The following is a 25945-nucleotide window of genomic DNA, read 5'->3' on the forward strand; positions in this document are numbered from 1 at the left end:
AAACGTATTTGTAATCCTTCTATTGAAAACAACGAAGCTTTACAGTTGGACTCAGTTTTAAGAAAGAGAAGAAAGAAAATGAAGAAGCATAAATTAAGAAAAAGGAGAAAGAGAGAGAGAGCACTAAAAAGAAAAATATCTCAAGGTCAAAAGAAATAATGCTAAATATCAAGGAAAATAAATATCGTTATGATAATAATAATAATATTCATGTTCATATCTGTATCTGTGTATGAAAAGAAGAGGAAAAAAACAATGGAAGTAATAAAATTATAAACACTATATATATTAATAAATTGAGTATGTTCTTTCGTTTTATTTTAAACTTATTATTACTAATAAAAATATATAGTGCTAAATAACAATATCTTGTATATATGTAGATTAATATGCTTATCAATAAAATGTCTTAAAAAAAAGATAGAAAATTGTATGAAATAGAACAAACTATGAGTAAATAAATATTTGTTATATGAATATTGAAATTAATTACCAACAAGAATTAACACTGTTTTCTTATTGTTGTTGTTATTTTTTGTCAATTTTATATTCAATTATTTGATAGAAGATTGGGCTAGCCCGATTAGTTTCCATAGGATGAATATCGATAATATTAATAATGAATATTTGATAATGAAAAATATCAATTTAAGTGACTTTGACTTACTATTATCATTATCATATCTCCATTCATCTAGAAGGAAACTTATAATTTTGAAATCTTTAAAAGATAGTAATCTTTCACGATTGAGTTTACTAATCTCTTCAAAGATATTGTAAACATATCTGAATATGTCTCGTGACGTATTGATAATGATCAATTTTTCTGGTTCAGTTAAGGTGTTCCTTGTTGATAATTCGAACTTTTCCTTATATTTTAATTTCAATTTTATCTCTTGTTGGGCAGATTCGTCAAATTGGAAAAAATTAGTTGCTCTCATTATTAGTTCACGTTGAGACAAATCAGATTTATAATTACCCAAAAATCCTATATTTCTCATAAATGAGGATCTAAAGATTCTTCCACCGGCAAAGAGTGCCAAATATAAAACATGGCAATATGCTAATACGGTTAATGGATCCTTTTTAACATTATATTCAATATATTCGAGAAATTCACTTAATTTAGGTGGTAAATTTTCTTCGATCTTATCCTGTAATAACTGTTTAGAATCTACTCCGAAAAAAGCTAAATCCTTTGAGATATTTTCAGATCTCCTAAATTCATCTATATAAAACTGTTTCAAAACCTGACGAGACTTTAAAAGTCGATCATCATTTGATTCATATGTCAAAATATGATCAATATTCTGTTCAATAGTATTAAATATTAGGTAAAAATTTTTCAAGATATCAATGTAAATAAAATCATGCCTCATAACAAATGCCATTTTGATGGATAATCTAGTATCCACTTTATTATGAGCATCTCTTGTATGTAGATTGATTCTATTAGCTAGAGCTTCAGTATCGGTTGGTGCTGGTATCATTTTTCTTTATTGTTTTTTCTTGAAGGTTGTTGTTATCGTTGTTGTTTTACATTACGTTTTTTTCTGTTAACATTAATTAAATGTTCAATCGTAGTGACTACTATAGTGTCCACAAACTATTGCTGAATATGTGTATGTATCTATATTTCCTTATATATCTTCCCTGTGGTGATATTATCTATAAATTCGGATTTACCGGAAAATAGAGCAATTGTTTTCTTTTTTAAGGAAAAGAAAATCAAAATAAGAGAGAACATATACTGCATGAATACATATTAAGGATAAGATGATAATTAGAATGTATATACATGTCAACGGTGTCGTTAACAACCAACAATAGCAGAATTTACAGCATTTACCAGCCTTCCTTTATTTTATGCAATGGCAGTCATTTTTGGGTGCCAATTCAGGAGTCAATTCAATTCGAGTGTGGAGAATTACATTATGTGGTTTTTTAAAAAGAGCTATCCGTCAATGATTTTTCCAACAAAGAGATCATGTGAGTTAATTCTGTAAACTACAGAACTTTTTAATACAGTTAAGAAAATGGTATTGATCTCTTAATTTGCTTCAGTCATGGTAGTAATAAAGAACTGATAATAAATGTATCTCATTTTGTTGTGGTTTTGTAGAAATTTTAATAGATTACTCATATTAAATAGTGACGTAGGACGTAACCTTGGTAATGGTAAAAACATTTTGCTGAGAATTATTACATGATTCTTTTGTTTTTTTCCTTTCTTTGTTCTTCTTTGATTAGTACATCTATGTTGATGTGAAAAAAAAAAATTAACAAAACGTATACTTTTAATTATATTTTATTATAGTAAAGTTAACTACAAAAGTCAAAACTTAGGGCAACTATTTTAGGTTACTGTTGCTTTAATAAATTCAGTTAGTTCCAATATTATTACCAGAGAAAAACTAATATTATTTTGACACTTATTGATTGAGATATTTTTAATTTACTTAAGATAGTTGTATCGACTACTCTTTCAATATCTGGAAACATGATACTTTAATACAGTAAGAGAAAATGACTTTTCACATATTGTATAATTTTGATTGTTTTTGAGAGCTAGGTATCTTAATCTAGAAAATTTTAAAAAAAATTGATTTTCTTCTTTTATTTATTTATAAAGTATTTTGATTTTAAACTTAATAAAGCTGAGGCCTTGCCTTAGTGAGAAATTCAAATATTTTACTTAACAATTTTTTTTATAAAAAAAAAATGATTAGCCTCAATTAATATCAGTATAGTTCCGAAAAAAGTGTTAAAGTGTTTTTATTTGCTTTATTCAACTTTCTAAAGCAACATTTACATTATTCATTATTTTATAGTGGAATTATTTTGCACTTTTTTGAATTGATTCTATTTAATATAATATATTTTTATTTTAGAACATGTTCTCACAGAACATGAGTGTTTATATTCTTGTAATATTTACATTGACCAATGTTTTTATTGTTTAATTAGTTAAGGCTAGAAAACTATTTATTTCATGATGATAATTTTCATTTTAAAGAATTTGTTGAAATGTTCCTCCTGATATTTGTTAACATGGAATAAATAGGTGTAATATATCTTTTTAATTTATTTGTAAAAATACTTTTGTAAAATGTTGTCGTTTAGTGAGAACTTATTTGTGGTACTGTGAATGTTCCATATATTAAAGTATCTGGAGAAGTTACTACAAGAAGGATTAAACAACTTGTTAAATAGACGAATAAGAAATAAAAATTATGTAATGTTAACTATCTGTTTATTTTATCTATAGTTTAGTTTTTTTACTCTATCACTAAATATATTTATTTTATATGACATACATTGTACTGATGACGCTTTGAACGATCTTGTAAACATTTAATTAGATAAAAACACATTTTTTTTAGAAAAAAGGATCAAGAACTGTTCATCTTATGTTATCTGGGAAAAGGGGCATCTTGTGATAGATAAAGGCTCAGTATGTATACTTTTTCAGAGTATAAAATATGATAAATAATTTTTAGTTGTTATTTTCTATATTTGATACGGAGATGACATTTTATATAAGGAGTAGTCTCCAAAAATATATTGATAAATATAAAGTTTATAAATAAGACAAATAAGAATATCATCGTTGAATAGAGAGATTACAAAATTATCCATAACAATGAAGGATAGTATATATTATATATCCCTTGCAAAATTGATTCATCCATACAACTCTTGAATACTTGGTATTTTGTAGTACTGCAATGTGGTAAGCTGTGATAACATTAGTTTTGATTACAAATGCAAACCTAAAGATTCTGAAATGAAATAGTTAAATCAGGTTACAGGATTCAGAATACAGAAATAATAACAATTAGAATCAAGAGGCAGTACACAAAAAGATGTATCTTCTATTACTTTTTTCAATTATCTATAACATTGCCTAGTACTTTTTACAATGGGCTTCAAAATACCATTAGAAGTTCCTTACAACTTGATGTTCCTACAGAATGCGATTTTTAGTACACAATAATACTGTAACATATGAAATCCGGAGGTCACTATAAACGATCTTGTGGACTCCTTGGTCGACGACGATGCTCTTGTTTTTCTTGTTTATCTTGTTTATATAACTATGTTTATCTGTATATATTAGTTTACTCTTTATGTAGAGTATAGTCTATGTGTCATATATAGACAACAAACCAAGCTATATCTTTCTATTTTAGCATCTAGAAGAGTATATCTCTCGTAATGGGGTTTTCATCTATTACAAATACGGTGCAAAATTACATCATACCTATACGTCGTGCAACATGATATCAATATATCACAAAAAATAAAAACAACTGGGGCGAGCTGGGAATTGAACCCAGGGCCTCTCGCATATTCCAGATGAGACACCCAAAGCGAGAATCATACCACTAGACCACACGCCCTACTTCCTGTTGAGTTTGTTGTAGTATGGTGTGGTGAAGTTCTTTGTGTATTCCAGGGAAGCGCAAATAATATTAATAGTAATTCAAATAATCGAGACAGTAATCAACTATAGTCGATAGTATAATTACTAAAACGGTCTTATATATTAAGCGGCTTATATCGAGCTAATGTACTTATTCGAAGTTACTTGACTTGTTACTTGCTTGTTCTATTTTGTTTATACATAATATATAAATTATTTACAAGAAACGATTATGGAAGATGATCTTTTATCTCCTGAAAACGTTGTCCTTTTATATGTTTTCTGGAGCTCGATCGATTATTCAGATTACTACATTAATGACTTGACTGATTCAAACCCTAAAATTTATTATATTAATTTAGGTGCACTACTGGATTAGAACTGCATCCCAATTCTCTAATCATGGTGATTAGTAATACACGTGGGACTTAATAAAACAATAGGTAAATTCTAGATTTGCCAAGATCTTATGTAATCCAATCTTTTTATTATGCAGCATCTAATGTTGTAGCACATGTATGGCTTATTAATACACTAATTGGTTCTAGATTCATTCAGGATCTTATGTAATCTTGATGGTTATAACTATTCTATTCCACAACAGAGTTTATTTTATAATAAAGAGGTAATGTCACCGAGATTATGTAAGATTCTACCTGAATCTAAAGTGATCTATTGTGTTTTAAGTACAACGTGTCCATTGGCCACCTAATGTACAGCGTGTTCACATATCTTTGTTACTGCACCACCATAACATATTATGTTTATGTACACCGTGTTCATTATAGTTTTTACTACGCCACCATAACCTATTGTCCTAAATGTTCTATGATCGTCGATTATATTATTGTAACTAGTAATAAAGATATGGATTACTAATTCATTAATATATCAAGTTGAATAGTTGATCGAGTTCCAGAAAACATATAAAAGGACAACGTTTTCTGCAGATGGAACTATCTTCTGTCACTCCTCTCTTACACATCATTTAGATATATTATATAACGAACAACCAACAAACATCGAACGCAGAATACAATAAGCAAATAGTATAATTATATAAGCTCGATATAGCCGTTAATATATAAGACCGTATTAATAATTGCATTACCGATTGTATCAATTATTGTCTCGATTATTAATAGATTATCCGTTTGATATTTCTAGCGCTTCCCGAAAATTACTAAACCTTTGATCACTTCATATCATAACACCTTTCCAAAAACACTTCATATCTTAAGTTTTTATGTTATTTGGAATATTTTTGATAACTTGATTGGATTGCACTATTTTTCTTTGTTGACGCAAGGCTTCAGTATCAAAAATTTTATCAATGTTTATTTTAAATTAATATAATAAGATAATATAACTTACAATAGGATATTAGTGGTATCATCAATTGTTATTGTATTGTTTATCTTATTTTGCTCCACATATTTAATATACATATATAATTATTATACACTATACTATATATTATTTTAATTCCTCTTTTATAAGCAACTATACATGTTGACGCAAGGCTTCGGAATCAAACATTCTAGTAGAGTTCATTTAAGACTAATATAATAAGATAAGGTAACTTACAATAGGATATTGGTGGTATTATTAGTTATTCCTTGGTCCTTTCCTTTCTATATAAGTAATATACAAAATACAATATTATACAGTATACTCATTTTATCTTTGAATCTTCTTTACTATAAATTTTCATAACTTTTAATCACTTAGTACGATGAATTTAGATTATCAAATATAACTCTAATAATTATATTTCAACATTTAAGAATATTAAATCAGGGCTGCTTGGTCTATATCTATTGCTTTATCTAATATTTTTTCTTTTCTGAATTTAATATTGTTGAAATAGAATGTTTTATGATAAAATAGATAGAACAATAAGATTTTAGCAGACACTAAACGATAAATTGTTGAGTAATAATTGTTGAGAGGTCACCAAAAGTTGTTGAGTTTATTTATTAAATATCTTACTGTTCGTAGAGGAAAATGGCTGAATGTTAACATATATAAAGCCAAGAATTTCATCATACATTATTTTTATCTTATTTACAATCTTTCTATATTATTATTTCTATGTTGTATATAAAGAAAGAAAGTGAAGAACTTTATTATAATTTTGTATACTAAATCTGTTTAATATAATATTGAGAATGTTTACTATATATCCAATGAATAAAGGCGCTCATTCCCAACAAATATATAGTATTTTTGCAAATAGAAATAAAAAAAAGGTCTTTTTTAGAAATTAAAATATATCAAACAAAAGGTAAAAAACCAATAGGGAAAAAGAACTCTCTCAAAATAAACAAATAACAAAAAAATTCTTTATTAAGATAAAAAAATTCGTTTCTGTTGAAATTTAAAAGGTATGGAGTAATAACCTATAAGTTATAATGGAACTTTATGAACCGTATTTTTATAAGTAATCGCTCACAGTATTAAATAATACATATATTATATACAAAACTATGTAGTACATATATAAAGTCGTGAGTAAAAGAAATTATTTCTAATTTCTATATCTTGACTATTTATACTTTTCAGAAGGTTAATTTTGAGAAAAAAATTTGTTCACAAAATTTTCATTGAGTCTGGGTAGTATCTGAACAGTTTCAAAACACACCAATAACCAATGTTTGTGTAATATTCCTAAAAAAGAAAATAAAATGTACTAAAATAGCCAATACAACCAGAGTATTTCAAATATTAGTGATATTCTACATGAATCTACTTATATGCACATTGAAAAAGTCAACTAATGAAAATTTTTATTGAAGTATAAATCAAATCAAATAATTTACAAAAGAATACATCTATACCCTATTTACAATTATACAGAACATTTATTGATTAAAATAATTAAAATGAATTAATAATAAATTCTTCAAAACAGTATTTAATAAGAAGAATAAATGTAAGTAAAAATATTCAACATTACTAAAAATTTTAATAATTTTTCTATATATGAGTACAACATGCCTATTTATTATACTACAATAAAGTTTTATTGTAGCATATACGTACATATTAATTTGCTTAATTTTCCTTTTTTCTTAGGAGATAATAAATCGCTTTCTATTAATACAGACACATGTATATATTATTTACATTAAAACTTGGTATTATTATATAGAAAAAAACGCGGTTACAGTTTTAACTTATTTTTCTTTTTTCTATCTCTAAAAGAAAAAGTGTAAGAATAAATCATCTTCTCATCTTTGAAAATGCACGTGAAAATATCCAATAAACTATGCATCGACTAACCTAAAAACATTCCCCAAAATCATAATATATAAAATATTTTGCATTATTACTGAATTACTTTTTTGCATACTTTAAAAATATCAAGTTCTAATAAAAAAATAGATCATTAAATATTTTCATAAGTTTGTCAATATATGTGGTATTCAATCTACAAGTAAACATTTTGAAATAATCTTTATTCTTTCATTTCACAACAATACACAGTATACTGAATATTAAGGTATAGTTGTCTATTTTAGTAATATAACAAAAATATAATACAATATAATGTATAAATACATGAACTTTCTATATATCCTTGTATTTAACAAAGTAACATCACTATGCACGGGAGAGTTTATCATTGTCTCTTTCTCTCTTTTTTCTATTTTTTTTTTCCTAGATTTTCTGTCTAAGGAAGGGGTGTCTCTTTCTCGTTCCTTCCTTTGGCTGGTAAAGTAGAATCAGTAGAATAAGGAATTTTTAATCAAGTATTTACTTCAAAAGTTTGAATATATTATGTTGGAATGGTTTAAAATAACCATAGTGGATATAACAACTTTCCCCTATAATACACTTATTAAAGGAAAATATTTCTTCATTCCACTACATGCACTTCGTAAGTGTATATTGAACAGAAAAACCAATATATATACGAATAACTGATTGTGTAAAGGAGGAGGGAATTCTATAAAATATTTTTTTTGATATAAGCAAAGTATCTTTCATTTAGGAAATCTATCGATTCTAAAATGTCAAAACAATTTGTACGTTCTGCCAAAAATGTCGTGAAGGGCTACTCTTCGACGCAAGTTTTAGTAAGAGATGCAACTTCTAATGATGATAGAGTGCCTCATGTTTCCCTTCTGGAAGATATCGCCCGACTTTCTTATAGTAATGTGGATTTCTATGAAATCATGGATATTGTTGATAAAAGATTAAATGATAAACCAAAATATTGGAAACACATTGAAAAATCCTTAAGTTTACTTGATTATTTGGTCAGGTTCGGTAGTGAGAATTGTATCTATTGGTGTAAAGATCATTTATTGACTTTGAAATCGTTGAAAAACTTCAGATATTTTGATGAATCTGGATTTGATCAAGGTCAAATTATTAGGGTCAAATCGATTGATTTGGTCAATTTAATTAATGACGATCAACAACTCCAATATGAACGAAGATTTAATAAACGTCACCAAAGGGGTAATAATGGCAGATATACCAGAAATAACCTTTATCGTAATGAGAATAGTCCATATGGACAATATGACTTTTCTAGACCAAATGATGGTTTCAATAGTAATACTGATATCGACTATTCTGATAACGATCCAAGAAATAATTACCGTTCTTCAAGGACCCCATCAAGAAGAAACACAGATTCTGATTTACAACGTGCTATCGAAGAAAGTAAAAGAACAGCAGAAGAAGATGAAAAAAGAAGACAAGAATTGGCCAAGTATGATGATGAAGATCCTGAATACTTGGCCGCTTTACAATTAAGTAAAGAAGAACAAGAGCTGAAGGAATTACAAGAGTTGCAGAGATTACAACAACAACAGCAACAACAGCAATTGCAATTACAACAGACTGGTTATTATGATATGTTTGGAAATCAAATATCACAAAGTGAATATCAAGAATATCAACAACAACAACAACTTTGGGAGCAATTACAACAACAACAAAGATTGGCTCAAGAACAATACTTGCAACAACAGCAAATGCAACAACAACAAGAACAACAGCTTGCCATCCAAAAGGAACAAGAACGTTTATTTACTGAACAACAACAAGCTAATTTGCAACAACAGCAACAAGCTGCCTTACAACAACAACAATTATGGGAGCAGCAGCAGCAACAACAACAACAACAGCAACCTATGATTACTGGTTCAAATAATCCTTTTGCCTTGAATAACTCGCAACCAACTCCTATGACACAACCAACACCACAAATTCCACCTCAAATACCAATTCAGCAAACACAACAAACACAACAAACACAACCACAAACAACGTATCAGTCACCCCCTCAACAACTGTATCAATCTCCAGTTCAGCAATCTGTACAATCTCCAATTCAACAAACCATTCCACCACCAGGTCATTTACAACCCCAACAAATAACAACACACTCACTACCACCACAGCAATCACAACAACAATTATTGCAACCAATTAAAACTGGAAATCAAGATATTTCAAATCAATATAGTGAACTAAACAATCTGATAGCTCAAGGTACTGGTGTTGACACTTTTGGTAACACAGGGAACCAAAGAATTCCAGCACAACACACTCAAACAGGTACTTTTATTAATTCACAAGGGACAGGTTACAAACAAATATCAAATGATGATTCAAAAAACAATCCATTCTTGAATACACAATATACAGGGCTTCCAAGTGCATCTAGTATGATACCATCCTACACTGGTTATGGTTTTGGTAACCAGAATAAACCCGATAGTAACAATAGTAAAGATACTACAGTATCTGCTGTAACTGGCTCACAACAACAACAACAGCAACTCAACCAATCTCACACCACGCAGATACCATCCACATACAATCAACCACCACCAATACAACAGCAAGCAAATTTTATTTCTTCTCAAAACACTCAAGCTCTCTATAACCAACAAACTTCCAATACGTATTTACCATCACTACAGCCACATCCATTTACTAATAATCAAGCAGGGTACTCAGTTCAACAATCTGCTCCTCCAGATCAAGGAATTAGCTTAATTGAATTATAGATTAAAACCACTATATACTTAGATATCTGCATATATATCTATTTAATTATATGTTTTTAATTTCAATATTAACAAGAATATGGAAGTATAGATAAGCACACAATAAAAAACAACTTATAAAGGAAACGTAGAATTGACTAAACACAAACCATGTTTCAGAACTTTCAGTGTAGGTATGAACACACGTATATCTATGTTAGCTAACATATTAATAACGTACTTCAGCTCTACACTCCTCTAGACTTTCAATTATATCCTTTCTTGTACGGTTTTCATTATCAGCACTCTGTATACTTTATCTTTTAAAATAAATAATTCTATTTTTTAAATTATCTCAATCTTTCTTCCGCCAGAAAAAGAAAATATACGGAAAAAAATACCAAAAATCGAGAATTTACCAAGTATTAGCTTTTGTTAAAAGGAAACATCCTTTAAACTCCATTAAGGAAACTAAATGTGTTTCTATCTAACAGAATTCGCCATATCAATGGCATTGTAATTTTGACACTCACACAACGAAATCAAAATATTAAATACAAAATACATAGTATCAACTCTTTATTTTGGAAAGTTTATGCAAACTTTTCTTGATATTTGTTTGTCTATTCATGAAGAATCATTATACCCCCTTCAAAAAAAATTCAAATTAGTTTGAGAGAAGAAGAAGTATTATATCCTATATAAATTTTATGATGTGGTATCTTACAATATATTGTTCAGCCATTCTTCCCATATTGTATGTCATTTCCACTGCTATTGCTATAGATGAAGACACTTCGTGGATACAAGCACAGGAGTTAATGAAATCAATGACAAAACGAATACATCCGCTGAGTAATCCATCTTTATATTTTGGACATGATACAGATATTACTTTTACCATCCCACTTGATTATATTCCAGAATATGAAGAATATAAATTTGATAAATTTTGGACTAGTGAGAACAACCTGAAACAAAAACAACTATATGATTTACTTCGAGATTCCTCATACAATTTTATGAATGCTAATGCAACATACATATTAATGAGAAATTTCTTATATCAAGAATACGGTTTTCCACATAATAAGAAACTGGCGTTCTATTATATCGACAAATTTAACCAAATGACTAATTATACAAATCCTGAAACTTTGTTTCACCAAGGAATAATGTTTATGACCGGATTACTTGGTGAAATACCCATTGATGAAGCTAAGGGTTTATTATATATCCAGAAAAGTGCCAATATGGGTAATTTACAGGCTAGACAAACATTAGCCTACAAGTATTTACATGGTATCAATGTCCCTACAGATATTGAAAAATCCTTATTACTATATCGTCACATCAGCCATGAGCTAAAATCTAAATATTTTTCAGATAATGAATGGAATATAGTAACACCATATATTGAAGGATATAACATTAGACTACCTGACTTTGATGGTGGATTATTAGACCCTGAGTTACGACAAACTCCACTAAGCACAGTCAGAAAAAAGTCAGTTAGACCTGACATAACTTCCAGTATATTAACAAAAATGAATAGTGGAAATATTGTTTTACAATTTAGTGAAGATAATGAACCATCTTCGTTTGCTCCTAATGTTGAAAATGAAAACGGCAGTGATCAATTGGTTGACATTTTTTATGCTGCATGGGATGAATTTAGGGGTACTTACACTAAATTGCGTAATTGTACTCGTACAAGAGAATTATTAGAACTGGTCTACACAAATTATAAAGAAGATGTTCCTATTATGGATAATTTACAAAAATTTTTTTATTGCAATTCATTAGATTTATTAGGACATTTATATTTTACTGGTCAAGGGATGAATAAACCTGATATTGAAAGGGCAAAATATTTCTTAACTATGTCCAAATCATTACTGGAAGAATCCCCATCAACTTTAGTCAGTAGATCTAATATAGATTTAGGCTTGATATCTCAATATTTCTCCAATAATATAACTGAAGCTGTTAAATATTACCAAAATGCTCTACACATCAGAAGTAATAATGGTATCGCCGAATATCAATTGTCCAAATTATCTGAAAAATATCCAGAAATGAAACTAGGTGATCCCTTTATGTTAATGAAGAATGCAAATTGGAAGGGTTACACTCCAGCAAGATTTGAATTTGCCAAGCTAATTGAAAAGTCTATGAAAACTAAATATGATACTTCCGAAATTGCGAATATTTACAAAAAGTTCGTAGAAACTAATGAACATATTACTGCACCATATTTGAAAGATGCATTCAGTGAATTATTAATAGGTAATTCTGAGGTGGCACTATGGTACTATACCCTTGCCGCTGAACAAGGATTTGAACAATCCCAAGTATCAGCTGCATCATTATTATACCAAATACCGTATAAATATGAGGAATTACCAGTCACCCCAAAGGAAAGAAAAATTTTGGCTGCTTCATATTACACAAGGGCTTTCAAGCAAGACAACTTAGATGCTGGTGTCATTGGGGGAGATGTTTATTATCATTTGGGTGAATACGAAAAGGCCTTTGCTCTATATCAGGCTGCATCTGGAAGACAGTCCTTACAAGCATTATGGAATATGGGTTATATGTATGAAAATGGATTGGGTACACCTAAGGATTATCATTTGGCAAAAAGATTTTATGATGAAGTATATTTTGTTAATAATAAATTATTACTTGCGTCGAAGGTCAGTGTTTGGAAATTAGAAATCAAGAAGTGGATTGATTGGATGAACGATGGAAAGGAAACTTTTTGGAGAATAAGGTGGCATAGGTTTTGTTTTAATATTTTAAGAATAAAAAATTACATACAATCCTGGTTTAAGGCCAAGCGATTACACCATAAATTAATTGTTGAAAATGAAGCAGATGATGGTGATAAAATATATAATAATATACAAAGGATGATCAACCATAAAGTAAGTGATATAAATTTTGATAGCCATAATGATGCTAATGATGTCTTTGATATGTTTGGTTTTACTTTTGAAGACCTAGCCGGTATACTCCTTATGCTATTTATTTTTATTGTCATTATTATTTTTAGACACATGGGGGTTGGAGGCGAATGGAACATTGTCATCAATGGGGTTCATATAAATGGAAGAATAAACAACAACAACAACAACAATAACGCTGATGAAGAAGGAAACCCTAACGGAGATCAAGGAGTACCTGACCAAAATCCATGGGGAAATGTCGATATACATTTTGCAATTTAAACATATCATTAAGACATACTGCTTTCATTCCCTTTCTAAAAGAAAAGATATTATGGGAATACATATTAATGGATAATATATAACAACTTAAAAACAATGCCCTTTTTATATATATATATAAGAATGAAAGAATTTGTGGACTATTATTTAAAACAAAAGAAGAACATTTGTGTGTATGTGTGTGTGGTTTGTAAACATTTTCCAGAAAATATTAAATGTAATTGAAACAACTTATCAATATACCTTTATTGTCATAATACCAAATAGTTTTTCCTTGAGATCGCTCTCTTTTTTTCACTCTTTTGATCTCCAATGAGGTCTATTATCAATAAACCTCTATATATAATTAACTGTTATTCAAGGGAATCTGCCACTATTATAGTGCAAAAAAAATCCTAATATTAAAATTCAGGGTATATTTTGTTTTTTGCTTTAAATACATATAATTAAATTAGGTCCAAAAGAAATATTTGTATTATTTCCTTTTGTTTTTCCCACTTAAGAATATACATAAATCTAGAGTCTCTTCGTTTGAAATGATAATACAATTTTTATTTTGAATAGAAAAAATGTTAATATTTTTGAGAAAGACAATTCAAAATAGAAAGAGGAAGAATTTGAACTAAGTTGACAAGAAGACAAAAATACTTGCTCGAAGATGATTGTAAAATACTAATACAAATACTACCAAATACACGATCGCAATACCAGAGTGGATTGTAATATTTACAAGATAAATTTTATGCTTTTTGCCTTCCTCGTACCAAATTTATTAGAGAGAAAGAAGGAGAGTCAAACAAAAATAATTCCCTATTTATAGTAACAAGTATTGCTTTTGTTATTGTTTTAATCAGTTGTGTTGACAGAAATAGAAACGAAAATTCCTATTGCATTCTGTCATTTACATAAATATATCTGACTTTCTTTTTAAAGTATTTATACATAGAAATTATAATTGTACTTTGATTTTTAATCCTATATAATGGTTTCAATAACGAATGCACACAATGATCTGATCCATGATGCAGTTTTAGATTACTATGGTAAACGTCTAGCTACCTGTTCTTCTGATAAAACAATCAAGATTTTTGAAGTTGATGGGGATTCTCATAAATTAGTTGAAACTTTACAAGGCCATGAGGGTCCAGTTTGGAGAGTTGATTGGGCACACCCTAAATTTGGGATCATGCTAGCTTCATGTTCATATGATGGTAAAGTTATAATTTGGAAAGAAGAAAATGGTAGATGGAGTCAAATTGCTACTCATGCTGTTCATTCTGCATCTGTTAACTGTGTTCGTTGGGCTCCACATGAATACGGTATTGTGTTATTATGTGCTTCTTCTGACGGTAAAGTTTCTATTTTGGAATTTAAAGAAAATGGAATTTCTACTCCAATTGTTATTGATGCCCATGCAATTGGTGTCAATTCCGCTTCTTGGGCTCCTGCCACTATTCAAGAAGAAAAAAATTCTGTCATGGCCAACAGTACTAATAACATTACAACCTCTAATCCTTCCTCTACTAATGCCAACAATGGTTCTGTTAGTGACAAGGGAGTCAAAGAGTTACGCAGATTTGTTACTGGTGGTGCGGACAATTTGGTTAAAATTTGGAAATATGATAGTGGATTGAATACATATGTGGTTGAAGCCACATTGGAAGGTCATTCTGACTGGGTAAGAGATGTTGCATGGTCACCATCAATATTATCACGTTCTTATATTGCAAGTGTTTCTCAAGATAAAACATGCATAATCTGGACGCAGAATGATCCAAAGGATCCATGGGAGAAAACTTTATTAAAAGAAGAAAAATTCCCTGATGTCTTATGGAGGGCTAGTTGGTCACTTTCTGGCAATATTTTGGCTCTTTCTGGGGGTGATAACAAAATTACATTGTGGAAGGAAAACTTGGAAGGTACTTGGGAACCCGCTGGTGAAGTACAACAATAAATATAAATACAACTATATATTATATGTCAATAAATTACATTTCTAGTTATATTACCAGAAAATAATACTAAGACAAAAATGAATCCAAATAAAATAGGTATTTTTTTTACATATGATATTAGATAATGAATTATTTTTAAAATACACAGTAAAATAAGCAGGCAAGATAAATAAACACTCATAGCATATATACTAAGACTACATTAATTTAACCAAATTGTTCGTTATCATAAATATAACCTATGTTTGTAGCAGTAATCGAGCTTATTTTATTAGTTAACGCCTCGGAATATGAACGTGGAATATATCTTAGAATCCCTTGTACGTATTAGAAATACGCTCGATATATGTAGAGATATGTGTTTGTATAATTAAACTAATAATAGTAAAAATTGAGACTTTTAAATGTAAATAGGTTCAATTAAAGATCACCAACTACAGCCTCAACCAATCTTTCAACATCCAAAGATGCAATCTTCCCATTTTCTAAGACTTCTTGATGAGATGCAATTCCTTCTTTTAATGAAGTTGGATTATCATCTAATGCACTTGCAGGATAATCCGTAACACATTTATTTGTTATTAAACTTAATGCTAATACTTTCCATCCACAATGCCTTGCCACAATAACTTCAGGAACGGTACTCATTCCGACTGCATCGCCACCGAGCATTCTTATCATTCTGCTCTCTGCCCTTGTCTCAAAAGTAGGACCAGATACAAACACATAAATACCTTCTCTTAAAGGTCTTTCAATATTTAATTCTTTCCATTTCCTGAATAATAATTTTCTTAATGCTAAATCATAAGCATCACTTAGAGGTAAAAAACGAGGGCCAAGCTCATCAAAGTTTGGTCCTTTCAAAGGATGTAAACCAGCCAGACCTGGGAGGTTAATATGATCTGAAATACACATCAAATCGCATGCATTAAAATCTGGATTTATCCCACCAGAAGCATTTGTCACTATTAACAATTTAATGTGACCCATCTGATTAATGACACGTAAAGGAAAAACGGTTTCCCATATTGAGTTACCTTCATATCCATGTAATCTCCCATTCATCAATACTACAGGTGTTCCTTGCATTTTTCCAAAGAGTAAAGAACCCGAATGACCTGGAACAGTACTACGCTTAAATTCTGGTATCTCTTCATATGGAATAGTCAAAATAGGAGGATCACTTTTTTCTAGTCTATTAGAAATACCACCAAGACCAGAACCACATATGATTAATATTCTTGGTGGTTCTGCATTCACATGCTCTTTCATATGTGAAGCAAGACGTTCATTCAAATAATTAGCAGCATTAGAGATTTTACTCCTCTCATTATCAAGATCAAATGTACCAGAATTCATAAGGACCAAAAGCTTAACAAAAGTTAAAATAAATAAAAAAGTATAATCAAAAAAAAAACAATTAAATAAAAATTAAGGGATAAATATTAGAATTTAACAAACAGATCACTATACTGATAGTATTTTATTGAATACCCCCAGTCTAATACCAATAAAACACAGGATTATTGAAGAATCGACCGCCAAAATATGTGCTCTTAGAATTCTAATACTTCTGAGAAAATGAAACCCTGGTTCAATTATATAATTGCCTGATACTTACTACTGTCACTAAAATAACCAAATTACTACAAATGTTTTATTGGAACCGTCTCAAAGTAATTTTTGCCTCTTTTTTTGCCTCCTTCCTTATTTTAGGAACTCTACTTTGAAGAGATTTGATTTGAAACTTAGTTTAAAGAAATTTCCGTTTTGGGTCAAAGATGTAAACAAAGATTTCGTCACAAAACAAATCAAAAGATGATACAGTCATTTGGCTTAAGTTAAAGAAAGTTCATATAGAGAAATATGAAGTTCAATAACGTAAATACAAACATTAAGCATTAGTTGTTTATTGAAGTATAAGGAAAAAAAATTAAATACCTACTATTGGTTGGAAGAAAAATTGTGTAGGTGAGAAAAAAAATCTTATCATTAAATAAATATTAAGATTTGTTATATATCTGTAGTGCTCTACTTAATACACCTGAAAAAGATATAATATCAAGTAATCCTAATAACTAGCATTTTATATTATGTTAAAGAATTCCAATACTATTAAATCATGGAGTCTCCGAAGTGAAAATGAAGGCCGAGTGATTGCTAATGCAGTTACAAAAAATTATTTAAAACCAACTGCAGCTAGTCTAAAAAGAAATAGATTTGTATTAGCTGACGTGACTACTAGAGCTAATTCAAGATCCAAACAAGCATCAAATATTATTAAACAGAATAGTATTAAAAAACCAACTAATAATATTGCGTCATATTCATATAAAACAACACATGTTAATAACAAAAGTATTAATAATGATAATAATAAATATAATAATACATTAAGTCTAAGAAACCAACAGATAGAGTATCAGGAAAAAACATTAGATTCTAATATACTATTGGAAAAAAAAACAATATATAAAGATGAAAGCATTGAGGATGACACGCATAGAAGTGTAAATCATTTAGATAATGACATATATATAAGTGAAGATAATTTTGAAATGAAGGAAGAAGTTATTGAACCTTTATTACCATATTTGGATAAAAATATTGAAAAAACCCTAGATGAAGCTGTTATGAGATATTTCTCTCCAATACCTGATTCTAATGATGAAGATACTTATGACCCAGTTATGGCAGTAGAATATAATGTAGATATATTTACTTATATGAGAAAACTTGAAGTGAAATATTCACCTAAATCAAACTATATTGATCTACAACCTCAACTTAAATGGCATCATAGAGCCGAGTTATTAGACTGGTTAATACAGGTTCATGAAAGATTTCAATTATTACCTGAAACATTATTCTTAGCAATAAATATAATGGACAGATTCCTATCAAAGAAGATAGCCACTTTAAACAGATTCCAACTAGTCGGAATAACTGCATTATTTATTGCATGTAAATATGAAGAAATACACAGTCCTACATTAAATGACATTATCTATATTTTAGATAGTGAATACACCAGAGACGATATTTTACAAGCAGAAAGTTTTATGCTTAATACCTTGAATTTTGAAATCAGTTGGCCTGGTCCCATGTCCTTTTTAAGAAGAATTAGCAAAGCTGATTCATACGAATATTCGATTAGAACTTTGTCAAAGTATTTTCTGGAGACCACAATACTGGATTCAAGATTAATATCTTCACCTCCAAGTTGGTTAGCTGCTGGTGCATACTTCCTTAGTCGTATAATATTAAAAGATGACCAATGGTCATTAAAACACTGTTACTATTCCGGTTACACAAGAGAACAATTATTACCACTGGTATTAATTATATGTGACAACTGTAAAGAAGGCAAAGTTAAACATAATACAATCTGGAAAAAATATTCTGATATAAAATACCACAAATCAAGAGAAATATTTGATCAATGGGTAGATTCAATTATAGAATAGTTACATTAGTGGATGATAGTAAATATTTTATCATCATGTATACAATATATATGAATAAATATATATATGAAACGGCATTAATAATAATTCTTAATCAATAATTAAATCAACAATAACAATAATAACAGAAAAAAATGCATATTTATCGATATTTAGACAAGACTGTATTTACTTCATCTTTGTTCTCTTTTTTTCTTTCTGGCACTTTCCACCAAATTATTCCATCGATCTTGTAATTCCTCAATATGTCTATGTAAAAGAGCATTTTCCTTGGTTAAAGTAACCAAGTCGATATTGTACTGCGAAAACTTCTTCTTCTCATACCAAATTATTTCATTTTTGAATTGTTCAATGTATTGTGCAATTTTCTGCTCTTTTCCCTCATTAACACTAGAATCTTTGGCAATTCTTGAGTGTGACTCAGTAGCTTTAATTACATCTAACAAACTAGTTTGCAGTTTATTTAAAATCATATTAAGCAATGGATCATTTTGAGGACTTAATTTATTTAAATTTTGTTCTAACGACATAGAATCATAAGAACCTTCCAATATATCTCTTGGTTGAATTGTTGACCTGTCTACCAAATCCTTTTCGGCTTGAGGCCATTTTCGTTCATTAATATTGTTTAATTCAAAGATTACTTGAGATATGTTTTTACCTAACAGTTCTACACTTTCAATTATACTATTATTAATGTCATCTTGTCCCTTCACTTCTAACAATATATTGTCTATCTCTTTATTAGCTTCTTTATAATAGTTAATTGCCTCCTTGATGTTATCGTTAGAAACACTATACTCCCCCTTTTCTATTATCTCATATACCTGTGCTCATATATTTTGTCATCAACCAAGAAGAAATGGTAGTAAATGTCAGTAAAATATAGTTTTAGCATAAACAAGTTTATACCTGAAGTGTTTTGATTGTTATTATGTCCATACCTTATTTAATGTAAGCATGTTGATATATATAATATATATTTTATCTGAATTGAATAATATTACATTATTCGTATTTGCCTTCTCTGTTTTATTATTTTTCTAAGAATACCATTAAATATATGTGTACATATTAGTTATTAAAGAATACTTTTGCTTAAGTGATTAAAAGACAAATACTAATAATAAAGAAGAACCTATTAATAATAAAAAAAATCTTAAGAATATGAACAATTTTTCGATACGTTATTAATAAAATACTCAAATAAATTGATAATGACATTTTGATATAAATCATTCACATTTATATATTCACCTATACATATGTCTATATAAGTATTTTTATTAATAACAGACAAGCTAAGCCTAATTAATTTAAAATATTATCTCCATCCGCATCAACTTGATTATATGGATCGAGATTACCCGCCATATTCTCTTCATCTATGAGAATATCGTCTAAATAATCCTTTTCTTCAGCAGCAGTGTATTCATCAATGACATTTTGTACAATACTTCTAGAATCTGTAAATTCCAAATCATCCCTATTAAAGGGTTCCACTTCTCTAAACGCATTCAAAAATGCCCTTTTGGCAAATATCTTATCAAAAGTTTCACACGAATTGGTCAGTAGAGGAACTATTCCTGAGTTATTACTCAACATCATACCATTTATATAATTTGAATCCTTTTGAGAAGTTAAATAAGGGGAACGTCTTCCCATATTTACATGAATCGAAGTAACTGACCATGGTGCAAATTGCAAACGATGTTGTATTTTATTAATACCTCTTAATATATCATTGTTGTCGATTGACCCAATCAAAGTACAAAATGTATTGAAATATACTGGATTTTTTTCTGTCTGTGTAGTTAAAGATGTCGTACTATCTATAAGGTCTAAAATAACATCATAAGCAGTATTATGCCTATCATCACTAGTATGTGTAATGTAATCAGATGAAAAAGGTGTGAATGATGGTGTCAAAAAATGCAAATCAGGTGTGGGAATTAAAGTACAAAATATACTTTGTAATGATGAATACATATAACTAGGAAATCGAATTGAATTTGTTACTGAAGACATAACTGCCGCAATCAGTTGATTTGAATCACTGTAACCAACATTGGACTTTTTAAATATTCTGGATGAAAGATTTGAAATTGCATTATTGTCGAATACAATACTAGCATCGCTTTCCTCCACTAATCTCCTTAAAGTTAAAATCGTATTGTAAGGTTGCACGACAACCTCTGATTCATTACTTGGAAAGATAGAGTAAGTCGTGAGAAAACTTTTTGGATATCTTTCTTGTAATGCTTCAAGCAAATTAGATCCAAGGCCTGACCCAGTACCACCTGCTACTGAATGTAATAATTGAAAACCTTCAAAATTATCCGTTGATTCTAATTCTTTATCAATAATATTCAATATATATTCCATATTCCTTCTTCCTTCATCATAACCCTTAGCCCACGAATTCCCTGCACCATACCTTTCCTGTGAAACCCAAACATTTCTTTGATCAAATAAACCTTGAAAATTGTTAAAAACATCATTAATTACCTTAGGTTCCAAATCAAGCATTATTGCTCTAGGGGTATATCTACCATTATCATTATCTTTAAAAAATGGATCAGTATTATCGTCTCTAAAGGATGATTGTATATTAAAGAATTGTGTATAGCCATCTCTATCAATCCCATGCTCTTTAGTCAACTGAGACCAAAATTGTTGGCCTATCTGATTTCCACATTGCCCAACTTGCAAAGTTACAATCTCACCTGCCATAATATATTTAGTATAAAACGCCTAGAGTTCTACTATAGTACTCAACAAGTGGACATTTTCAACATCTTATATACGTACTCACATTGTATTTTTAAGTCTATTCTCCTTCATGAATTCCTTTTTTTTTATTTGTGGATTATTTAACTGCATTTAACAGCCAAGTGTACTGAAAAAAAAAGTATCAACAAAAAAACATATTCTATACCACTTAGATAGAAAATCAACAAAATACAATTCATCGATGTATCCAGTTACTACGATACTTTAAAGCTCTATGTTGAATTGATTTATAAATATATATGAATAGAAAACACTTTAAAATCTTATAAAAATTATATATTGAAAAAGTTTATTATAAATATAAATATATATATGTATATATAGATAAACAAATTATTTTAGAAAGTTCGAATACATTACAAAGCAATTCTTAAACCAGAAGCAGGAGCACCAATTATTGAAACTAGTGCAATATTATCAATTTTACCTTTCTCTGTTGCATGATACTTTGCACCAGTTAGTGGATCAGCAACAGAAGGTGTCCCTTTATATATTGGTGTGTAAGTGGCAGCACAAATATCAAATTCCGCATATGGATCAAAATCTAATGCAATAGCATCATGTGCAATAGAATCAGCTCTTTGTTTAATCTTACGAGCTTGATCCGCACGTGGCCCTGTTGTGATAACCTTTAGGAACTCACCTGCAAAATATGATGCTTGAACAAAATTCTTATGCTTGAAATTCTGAGACATAGCAACTTGAAGAGCATTACTCCTATGATTTGGAACTAATTTGGCTTTGGTGAAATAAGCAGCAAGTTCCAAACTACGTTTAACATCATCATTAGCTAAGGAACGACGTTTCAATTCTATCGATAATCCTAAAATATATTCTTTTGCCTTCTCTAAAGTCTTTGCTACAATTTCAACATCTTCGTCATTATTTACAGCTAATAACATTATTCTGTAAATAACATCACGGAAAACTTCAATGGCTTGTTCCAATTTATTAGCTTTGAATAGTCTGTAACCCTCATTCATCTTCTCAGTGATAATACCGACATTACTTAAACGTGGTAATATATCAGTCTCCGACTCAGCATCTGCATCAGAACGAATGAACCCTTCAATTGCCGGCAGCTCACTTGGTGTAGTTGCAATATATGTTCTAGCACCTTCATATGTTTCTACAAAGTACTTTCTTAATAACTCGAAGTTAACCACACCCACTTGTTTATTCAAAGCTTGAGCAGCAGCTGAAAAAGCACCAGAGGCAGCCAAAACGGCTGGCAATTTAGAATTTTTGACCCAAATTGCAGTTTCTGTAATTTCATCTTCTGTTGAAATTGGAGCTGTAGTGCTTTCTTCATCTTTATCAACTGGTTCATCAATAATTAGATCTTCATCACCCATATCCCAAGCATCAACGTCGTCTTCAATTACTTCATCATTAAATAAAACTCCTTCTTCTTCATCCTGTACGGTTGAACCTGCATTAGCAGAAGTAACATTTCCGCTTTCTTCTTGGTCATCTTCAATGTCTAACTCATCAAATTCACCAACCAGAGCTTTTTCAAAATAAGATGATTCAGCCTTTCTCAATGGCCATTTTGACAAAGGCTCCGATATAACTGGTGACTTGATTAAGTTAGAAGTGTTTATGGTGTCTGGAAGAACGCAATCTTGTTCATCAATACCTGCCTGTTCTAAAAATGCCGCAGCTGCTTGCTCATTATTATTGGCTTTAGCAATTGCATAAGCCAATGATAAACTACCAGATTCAGCAAATATATTAGCTCTAGAAACAGTACTGTTATTATAAATAGAATTCAATAGCATACTTGGTACATCTTCGCGACTAGTTGCAATATCTTCCATCTTACTCAACTTTGAAATTTCACCAGATAACAAATATAAGAATGATAACTTGTCAAAGGAACATTGATTTTGATAAATCATCTCAGATAATTCAAAATTACCTTGCGCCAAGGCCTCTACATTTAATCTATCCCACGTAGCTTTATTGTCGATTTTCTTTGCTTCTTCTAAAGCAGTTTCTAAATTTCCAGATTCAATAGCCAAATTAAAACGAATTTGTGGATCTTGAACAAATTGTAATGCAATTTCTGGATAACCGGATTTTTGTAAGTAAAAGATAATATTTTGACCAACCAGGTTTGAAGTTTTTATCAATCTCAAAACTTCTGGGAAATTTTTGTTGATTAATGCCCTCTTGAAACGATACTCAGTTGGATCAATAGTAACAATTTCGATTTCACCTTCTCTGTTTAATGTATAAACAAATTTATCTTGAACTTTAGTAATATATAGAGTATCTTCCAAAGTCTTAATAATACCTCTGTCACCATTCAATAAAGAATATCTAATATGGTTCAAAGTGGAATAAATTAAAACATTAGATTCATCCCAAGCAGCACTTTTAATTCTAATGGTTTCATGCATAGAATTGATACTTTCTAATCTCTTGGTAGCAATTGTAATAGTGTGCTTACTCATCAAAGCCACGTATTGACCATCATTTGACCAAGTAACATATTTCACATTCTTTGCAGCAATCTCACCTAATTTCTTACCTTGTTGAACATCAAATAAAACTACTGACTTTGGGTGAAACAACAAAACAGTTCCTGGACCTGCGTTAGCAATATCTCTGACTGTTTCCTCAATTTTCAAAGTTTTAGTCACTTTGTTATCTAATGTACGAACCTCAATACCACCTGCATTTTTGTTGTAAACAACAAATCTGTTACGAGCCACAAACGTAGTAAAACTGCCATTATCCTCAGTTACACTAGTGGGCTCAACTGCACCAGAGGGTTGTTTTGGTAACAATACAAGCGCAAATTTACCATCTGGTTGGTTTACTAACAGAGAATGTTGAGATGGATTATAAGATATATTTCTGAAAGCGCTCCAAGTTTGTCCAATGCCCTTTAGAGATACATAAGGCAAAGAAGTAACTTTCTTTTGATAGTCAAAAGATTGAACTTGTTTAGATTTATTCACATAAAACAATTGATTTTGGTGAATCGTGGAACATGGTCTTTCGCGATCTAACTTGAAAATCATAATACCTGAGTCATGAGCAGCACCAAATAAATTAATATGAGGATGAGAAGCGATCAACCAAAATCTGTCATTTTCTCTCTTAAATTGTTTTACTGGAATTCTCTTATCCAAATCCCATACTCTTAAAGTTTTGTCTTCACCTGCAGAAAGAATTAGATTTTGATGTGGATGGAAAATAACGCTAACAACATTATTTGTATGACCTCTACAAGTATCTACTTCCCAAGCCTTAGTAGCACTCATTCTCCATAATTTCACTTGACGATCATCACTGCCAGATACAATTAAAGGTAAAGTTGGATGAAAAGAGGCCCAGTTAACACCTCTGGTATGACCTTCCAAAATAAATTTTACTACACAATCACCAAATCCACCATCTAGTAAATTTTGTTGGTTGTTCATAATATCTTCCATACTTGTAGTATTTGGAGCAGAATGCTTTTTTCTTAAACCAGATATATCCCAAACTCTAACAGTTTCATCTAAAGAGGCAGAAACGACTAAATCCTCTGTTGGATGAAATTGAGCACACATAACAAAGTGGTTGTGACCAGTTAAACATGCAATTTCTTTACGATTTTGCCAATTCCAAATTCTGATAGTTTGATCATCAGATGCTGAGATAATCCATGGTAATTCATTATGGAAAAAAACGGTACGAACGTAATCCAAATGGCCAGTGAAAGTGTGCAAACATTTATTGGTATCTAAAGACCAAATCTTAATTGTAGAATCATCACCGGTAGAAGCAAAAATTGGCTGAGTTGGATGAAAATCCACAGAACGAACTGGACCTTCGTGCCCTTCAAATCTATGTAATAAAGTACCCATTCTGTAATCCCATAATTGAATGGTAGAAGAAAACAAAGCCACAAGGACCCATGGTCTAGAAGGATGGAATGCAATCCCCTTAGCCCTTGTGGACTTTGACTCAAATTTAGTTAGCATCTTCATCTTGACAAGATTGACAATATGATTTCTTTTCAATTGAATGTCCTAAGACTACTCTTTCTTAAATGATCAGAAAA

General features: G+C 30.0%; 8 protein-coding genes and 1 non-coding gene across 9 annotated transcripts; 4 read left to right on the forward strand and 5 right to left on the reverse strand.

Annotated features, from left to right (window-relative positions):
- Positions 1-554: 554 nt before the first annotated feature.
- On the reverse strand, positions 555-1490 carry HMX1 (Hmx1p; the record flags this gene model as incomplete). The annotated part of the gene is made up of 1 exon (XM_064860772.1): positions 555-1490. One exon carries the CDS (start codon positions 1488-1490, stop codon positions 555-557), a length of 936 nt encoding a protein of 311 aa, XP_064717789.1.
- Positions 1491-4315: 2825 nt separating this feature from the next.
- Positions 4316-4403, reverse strand: PWA37_004281. Its single transcript has one exon. It is a non-coding gene; the product is annotated as a tRNA-Pro (tRNA).
- A 4039-nt stretch (positions 4404-8442) lies between these two features.
- On the forward strand, positions 8443-10458 carry ENT2 (epsin; the record flags this gene model as incomplete). Its single annotated transcript, XM_064860773.1, has 1 exon — positions 8443-10458. One exon carries the CDS (start codon positions 8443-8445, stop codon positions 10456-10458), a length of 2016 nt encoding a protein of 671 aa, XP_064717790.1.
- A 689-nt stretch (positions 10459-11147) lies between these two features.
- On the forward strand, positions 11148-13670 carry HRD3 (ubiquitin ligase complex subunit HRD3; the record flags this gene model as incomplete). Its single annotated transcript, XM_064860774.1, has 1 exon — positions 11148-13670. One exon carries the CDS (start codon positions 11148-11150, stop codon positions 13668-13670), a length of 2523 nt encoding a protein of 840 aa, XP_064717791.1.
- A 982-nt stretch (positions 13671-14652) lies between these two features.
- Positions 14653-15624, forward strand: SEC13 (GTPase-activating protein SEC13; the record flags this gene model as incomplete). Its single annotated transcript, XM_064860775.1, has 1 exon — positions 14653-15624. One exon carries the CDS (start codon positions 14653-14655, stop codon positions 15622-15624), a length of 972 nt encoding a protein of 323 aa, XP_064717792.1.
- Positions 15625-16045: 421 nt separating this feature from the next.
- On the reverse strand, positions 16046-16984 carry PNP1 (purine-nucleoside phosphorylase; the record flags this gene model as incomplete). Its single annotated transcript, XM_064860776.1, has 1 exon — positions 16046-16984. The coding sequence occupies one exon, from the start codon at positions 16982-16984 to the stop codon at positions 16046-16048; it is 939 nt and encodes a 312-aa protein (XP_064717793.1).
- Positions 16985-17718: 734 nt separating this feature from the next.
- CLB4 (B-type cyclin CLB4) lies at positions 17719-19092 on the forward strand (the record flags this gene model as incomplete). The annotated part of the gene is made up of 1 exon (XM_064860777.1): positions 17719-19092. The coding sequence occupies one exon, from the start codon at positions 17719-17721 to the stop codon at positions 19090-19092; it is 1374 nt and encodes a 457-aa protein (XP_064717794.1).
- Positions 19093-19265: 173 nt separating this feature from the next.
- Positions 19266-21825, reverse strand: PWA37_004287 (tubulin gamma chain; the record flags this gene model as incomplete). Its single annotated transcript, XM_064860778.1, has 2 exons — positions 19266-19903; positions 20460-21825. 2 exons carry the CDS (start codon positions 21823-21825, stop codon positions 19266-19268), a joined length of 2004 nt encoding a protein of 667 aa, XP_064717795.1.
- Positions 21826-22241: 416 nt separating this feature from the next.
- Positions 22242-25871, reverse strand: COP1 (coatomer subunit alpha; the record flags this gene model as incomplete). The annotated part of the gene is made up of 1 exon (XM_064860779.1): positions 22242-25871. One exon carries the CDS (start codon positions 25869-25871, stop codon positions 22242-22244), a length of 3630 nt encoding a protein of 1209 aa, XP_064717796.1.
- Positions 25872-25945: the final 74 nt, after the last annotated feature.

This window comes from Arxiozyma heterogenica (genome assembly GCF_036370985.1).
Source record: "Arxiozyma heterogenica strain weizmannii chromosome Unknown scaffold_5, whole genome shotgun sequence".
NCBI classification, from domain to species: Eukaryota; Fungi; Ascomycota; class Saccharomycetes; order Saccharomycetales; family Saccharomycetaceae; genus Arxiozyma; species Arxiozyma heterogenica.